The sequence below is a fragment of the Pseudozyma flocculosa genome (assembly GCF_000417875.1).
Source record: "Pseudozyma flocculosa PF-1 unplaced genomic scaffold scaffold00009, whole genome shotgun sequence".
In the NCBI taxonomy this organism is placed as follows: Eukaryota; Fungi; Basidiomycota; class Ustilaginomycetes; order Ustilaginales; family Ustilaginaceae; genus Pseudozyma; species Pseudozyma flocculosa.
Genome location: NW_006920877.1, coordinates 902,528 through 908,527, shown reverse-complemented (window position 1 = coordinate 908,527; position 6,000 = coordinate 902,528). Strand labels below are relative to the sequence as shown.

The 6,000-nt window shown below is 67.2% G+C and overlaps 1 protein-coding gene across 1 annotated transcript in view; it reads right to left on the bottom strand.

Annotated features, from left to right (window-relative positions):
- PFL1_03231 (uncharacterized protein) overlaps nucleotides 1-4,208 on the bottom strand; it is a gene marked incomplete at both ends in the record, with an annotated part of 5,273 nt that extends 1,065 nt beyond the window's left edge. The window contains 4 exons of the mRNA XM_007880746.1: nucleotides 68-1,214; nucleotides 1,336-1,446; nucleotides 1,557-2,576; nucleotides 2,704-4,208. Of these exons, the coding sequence (XP_007878937.1) occupies nucleotides 68-1,214; nucleotides 1,336-1,446; nucleotides 1,557-2,576; nucleotides 2,704-4,208 (3,783 nt within the window). The remainder of the gene's footprint in view (nucleotides 1-67; nucleotides 1,215-1,335; nucleotides 1,447-1,556; nucleotides 2,577-2,703) is intronic.
- Nucleotides 4,209-6,000: the final 1,792 nt, after the last annotated feature.

Genomic DNA, 6,000 nt, shown 5'->3' with positions numbered 1-6,000 from the left:
CGGCGGCGGCGGCGGCGGCGGCGGCGAGGTTCATCGGCGTGACCGGCGTCGTCGGCGTCGAGGGCACGCTGAACGGGTTCGACACCCACCTGCGCGGTTCGCTCGGCCGGTGCATGCCGACCGACTCGTTGAGGCAGGCGAGGAAGGGCCCGCCCTGGCCGGGCGAGAGGGCCTCGCCCGAGTCGCCCATGGGCCGCGGCACGGCGGCGACGGGGTCCTCGAGCGCCTCGAGCGCAATCTTGTGCAGCTGAGACACCGGGTCGCCGAACGCCTCGCGCGCATACTGCCCCGGTCCGCCGGCCGAGCCGCCGCCGAGGACCGTGGTGCCCTTTTCGACCTTGCGGATGACCATGACTGGGCTCACCACCGCCGTGTTGAGGCACTGGAGCACGATCGGCTGGTTGTAGTGCACCGTCATCTGGGAGCTCGTCAGGCCGCTCGTCGGCAGCGCGTTGGGCGGCGGCGGCGGGTAGCCCTTGACCGGCGGCGGCGCCTGCTGCTGGGCGGGCGCGGCGGCGTCGGCGCGCTTCTTGGGGTCGACGAGGTAGATGATAAAGGGGTCCCAGCTCGACATCTTGGCCACAAAGCACGACGGCGTCTCCTGGCCCTTGATCTCGCGCGGGTTCATGTTGAGGAAGGGCATGTTGTCGGACCCCTTGAACCACGACGGCGCGCCCGAGACGCACAGGTAGCGGGTCGACACGGTCTGGGAGCGGAGGCGGTGGAAGAGCGAGATGACGGAGCCGTGGTTGACGCAGAGCTCAGTGTTGCGCGAGCTCTGCCGCTTCTTGCTCGGCTTGCTGATCACCTTGATCGGCTTGCTGGCAAACGTGCCCAGCAGCCGACGGTCGAGCGGCGAGGCGCCGGGCACCGAGATCGACACGAGCGCCTCGACGTGGCGCCGCTTCTCGTCGACGTCGGAGATGTAGAGCTGCTTGCCGATGCAGCGGCCCGAGATGGCCATGTCCGACGAAGGGTTGCCGACGTCGATCAGCTTGCCGCTGCTCGAGGCCCATTCCAAGGCTCCATCCTGGATCGCCGCTTCGCCGCTAATGTTGATCGTCAGCCGGGGCGGCGACAGCACCGTGGGCACCGGGTCCGTCTCGCCGGCACCTGCGCCTCCCATCTGGAACGGCGGAGGCCGCGAGGCGTCGGCGCACACGTTCCACCAGCTGCTACCGATCAGGAGCACCATCGGGGGCGGGCAGAGGAACCTGGACGCGAGGGGGAGCGGGAGGCGAGGAGACAGAAGGACGATCGGCGGCGGCAATCGGGCTGTCAGTCAGAATCCAGGCGCAGGCAGGATCGGGGGCGGGCAAGGCCACAGGGACGAACCTCTTCTCGGCGCCGTAGCTCTTCTGCGCCACCTTGGTCGTCATGATGAGGACGTTGCGCTCGCCCAGACCGAGCCGGCTGGTCGTGGTGATGTATTGTCGGATGATGTCCCTGTCACGAGTGGGGGTTACGGTCGAGGGTGCAGAGGGAACGGAGCGATGGCCACGTGGTCAGCCTGGTAGGCGTCGTCGAGACGCGGCTGCAGCATGCCCGGCACTCACTGGATGAACGAGGAACAGTCGCCGATGTGCGACTCGGACGCGGTGCCGTGCAGCTGCCGGACCTGGTTTAGCTCGGTAAGCGAGAGCTGCTGGTAGAGGCTCGGACGCATGTTGGGCTGGAACGGCACCTGCGGCTGGAAGGGCGACGTGGTGTCCGTGTTGGGGCTGGCCACGAGGCCTCCGGACCGCGACCGGTGCAGCAGCGCCTGCTGCTGCTGCTGCTGGTGCTGCTGCTGCGCGGCCTGCAGGTGGGCCAGCTGCGTCTGGCTGGGCGCCGAGCGCAGCTGCGGCTCTGGCTTGCTCAGCTCGCGGTCCGCAGGCAGGCCTCCAGCCTCGTCCTCTTCCTCCATAATTGTCGGTGTGTTGTGTCCGTCGCGGTTGTTGGTGTGGCCGTGGCCGTGCGGCTGCGGGGTCGGGGTGGGGTTCGAGCTGATCTGCGCGCTGGCGGCGAGGGCGTTGGACAGGCGCTGCTCGCTGAAACCGCTGGCATCGAGACTGTCCGAGGCGAGGCTGCCGCTAGACCCGAAGCGGTGGCCGCCCTCGACGGGAGGCGGCGGCGGCGGCGGCGAAAAGTAGGCCGCCACATCCGACGACGGCGCCGGCGGCTGGCTGAAGTAGGTCTGCGGCGAGTACTGCGACTGGGCGGGCGAGGCCAAGGCAGAGCTCTGGAACTGCTGAGAGAGTGAGGAGAGCTGGCGGCCCGCGGCTCCCCAGGTCGGATCAAAGCTTTGCTGGCCCAAGGAGCCATGCAGGCTCTGCGCCGGGCTGGACAGGTTCTGCACGCTGCGGCTCTGCGTGAGCGATCCAGGATGGCCGCCGCCGCCGCCACCTCCGCCGGGGCTGAAGCTGGCATCGCCGCTGCCCATGCTCACGGTGCGGTTGAGCGCCATCGTGGGTCGGCCGAGGGCGTACCCGTTGGAGCCGGAGCGCGGCCGCCCGTTGCCGTCGGTGGCCACCGAGTCGGCTCCCAGCGACGAGGTGAAGCTGGCGACCGACTTGAGCCCCTGGCTGCCCGGTCGGCTGCTGGCCGCGAGGAAAACGCTCCCGACAGCGTCGAGCTCGGGCTGAACTGGCCGTCAGCTGGCCTGCAGCGGCGAGCCGGGCGACGGCGGGATCTCGAGCCGCATCATCGACGGCGCAGCCCAACGCGGCAGCCTCGCCGCCTTCCTCCATCTTGATGTTGGCCATCGGACGGCCGCGGCCGTCGTCCATCCGCCCGCCGTACTGCTGCGCCTGTCCGGCGAGCGAGCCGATCCCACTGCCGCTTCTCGTCGAGGACCCTGCCTCGGATCCAAACGCGGGCATGAGCCCTGCGGCTCCACCGCCGTCGTCGGCTGCGTTGCCGGAGGGCGTATCCTCAAACATCGAAGGCGGCAGCTGCGGCACCGACACGAAGCGGGCGTTTTGCGGCGTCAGCATGCTGCCCTGGCTCGCCGCCGAATGCGGCAGGTCCGCGTAGCCTGCGACGCCCGAATTGTAGCCGCCTAGGCCCATATCGGTCGACGTGCCGTCGGCAGCCGTGCTGAAGGCGCTCTGCGACCGGTCGAGGTTGAGCGCAGACGGCTTGTTGGGCCGCTGGAGGATGCTGGACATGCCGTTCTGGGTGCCGACGTCAGGTATCGCCATGTGGGGCTGGTTCCCCCACGGCTGGGCACCGTTCCCAGGATCTGTTGCGGCAGGCTGCTGCCCGGCGCTGCTGTAGAACAGCTGCCCGGGCTGCTGGCTCATTGAATGGTGCTGCTGCTGCTGCTGCTGCTGCTGCTGCTGCTGCTGTTGCTGCTCTTGGTGCTGGTATTGCTGCTGCTGCTGCTGGTGGTATTGTCGTTGTTCTTGTTGCTGCTGCTGCTGCTGCTGGAAGGGATCGTGGACGGTCGAGGATGGAGGTGCGACGTAGCCTTGCTGGGAAGACGGGTCCTCGACACCGCTGCTAGAGGCGCTGCCCGAATAGTAGGCGCCCTCGTGGTGCCCGAGCTGGTTCATGTCGTTGGTGTTGGACCGTGAAATGGCCGAGCTGCTATTACCTGACAGGGTGCGCAGTCCCGACTCGATCTGACCCGCCTCGTCCATGTCGAGCTGGGGCTGCGAAAAGGCCGCAAACGCCGAGGGGTCCTCGGCCGGCTGATAATCGTCTGCACCGCCCATGAGGGCGATCTCCTGGCTGTACTCGTACGGCGCCTGCTGTACCTGGCCGGACATAGCGGCTGCGTGAGCTGCATGCGGCCCAACACCATGGGTATGCAGATGAGTCTCCTGCGACGACCTCGGCTTCTGCTGCTGCTGCTGGTGCTGGTGCTGCTGCTGCTGATAGGCGTCGGAGAGCTGCATCATGTCGGAGCCTGGTGCGTCGAAACCAGGTGCTGGGTCGATGCTTCTCAAAGCGCCGCTCAGCGTATTGCTGGAGCCGATCTGCGCCGGACCGAGCCCCTGCTCGGAGTAGTTGCCGGCATACGAGAGGCCCGGTTGCCCGAACTGCGCGCCAGGCTGCTGATACTGCTGATGTTGGTGCTGCTGGTGCTGCTGGTGCTGCTGCGGCTGTAGCTGCTGCTGGCCATCCTGATAGGCCAATCGGGTGCCCGAATCGGACACACTCTGGCCCCAAGAGGTGGACGAGGACGAGGTAGAGGCGCTGTCCTGCCAGTGATTCTGATACATCTTGTATCAGAGAGGGCCCGCCCAATGCCTGGTCCGGGCTTTTGCGCCCTGGTCCTGGACGGCGCTCTCAGTCAAGGGCGGGTATGGCCGAGCCAGGGTACGCAGGAGAGGTCGTGGGCCGATCAAAGCCGTGTCGGCTAGGCGAGGAGTGGCTCGAGGGATGTGGAAGCCGGTGCAGCTGAAGCAAGGCCGAGCGCGCAACTCCCACAGCAACTCGCCCTGGAGTTGTTCGAGTAGCCTGCGCCTTGCTGCTGGGCGGGCGAGCAGTAGTCTCGCCAGATCTCGGCTGAGAAGAGAGGGGCAGGATCGATGCAGTTGGTGGAAAACGCCGGTTGCCCCACCTCCCGTGACTGGTCCGATGGAGTCGGATGCTGGACGGCGGCCTTGATCGTGTGCTACGTGAGGCTGTCAGCAGTCAAGAGGGGGGAACGAGGGTTTCAGATGTGTCGATGATCGCAGGCAGAGGTCGAGGGTGTCAGGGAGGAGGAGGAGCGAGCGCATGGAGTGCTCCATGCATGGGGGAGCCAGGTGTGGCCAGTGCCGTTGTCCTGGCTAGCCGGTATAGGCATGCATACGCAGGCGAGCGCCGGCTACTCACGAGTCGGGCCCAGGTGCAGACATGTGTGGGTATCTAGCGCCGTGAAGTGCAGAAGCAAGTGGCGTGGTGCGGAGCGGGCGACGGGTGCAGTCCCCCGGTGCAGCTGGCGGTGGGCAGAGGAGATGGGTGCGGGTGCGTCGTGGTTTGCAAGAGAAGGGCTGCGCGTGCCGCGAATGGGCAAGAGGTCGGTGCGTTTCGCCCGTGGGTGATGGGCTGCGGCCGCGAGACGGGGTATGGGGAGCCAAAGGAAGGCGGTGAGGCGTGCGCGGGCCAGTCTGACGTTTTCCAGATCCCAGGCACGAGGCCGGTCGTCTAGAGGGCGGCTCCGCGGTCGATGAGCTCCGAAGCGGGTGTGGAAGGATGCCGGCAGAGGCAGGGTGGCGCGTGCTAATTGACCGGGCGCGGAGACGGAGGCGGGGGCAACGGCGTCGAGTGGCGGAGTGCGTGGTGGGTTGAGATATCGATGTGTATGTGCAGGCTAGGCGGGCTGGCTGGGAGGGACGTATATCTCGATGCAGGCCGGCAGCAGCCCATGCCCGAAGAGGCGCAGAGGGAGCGAGTTGGAATGGGCCTCGATCTGTAGAAGGCCGGGCCGAGCGATATGCGGCGGTTGTCTGGGAGCGTCCGTGCGCCCGAGGAACCGGGGTTGAGACAATATGGAGCAAGCGTCGAGGCCGAGGGCGGGTTCGAGAGGGGAAGAGGCCAAGAGCGGGAGCAGTAGTGCGATTGGAGATGAGAGTCAAGGAGAGGGAGGCGAGGCAAGGAGGGTGGTTGCGGTTGGTGACTCTTCCGGGCACGCAAAGAGGGAGGGCGAGGGCGACGAGACGATGGCAGGCAGACGATGGAAGCAAGCGACGGGGAGTGGGCGGCGGGCGAGCAGGTGTGCTGGCCGGCAGAGATGGTACAGGGAGACGACGACGGCGGCGGCGACGATGAGACGACCCTTGGACGATGCTTTGTCGAGATGTGGATGAGCAGGGTCCGGCGTTCCGAGGGTGCGAGGGTGCGAGGGTCCGGGGGGAGGAGCGCGTAAAGAGTCCAAGGAATTGGAACGAGGTGGTCGTGACGGCGGCGGCGGCGGCGGCTCCGATGGGCAAAGAGAATGAGATGGGAGACGGCGATGGAGGTGGAGATGGAGATGGAGATGGGTAAAGGGAGACGGGCAGGCGAGAGGCTCGCCAAGGTATCGGGCGA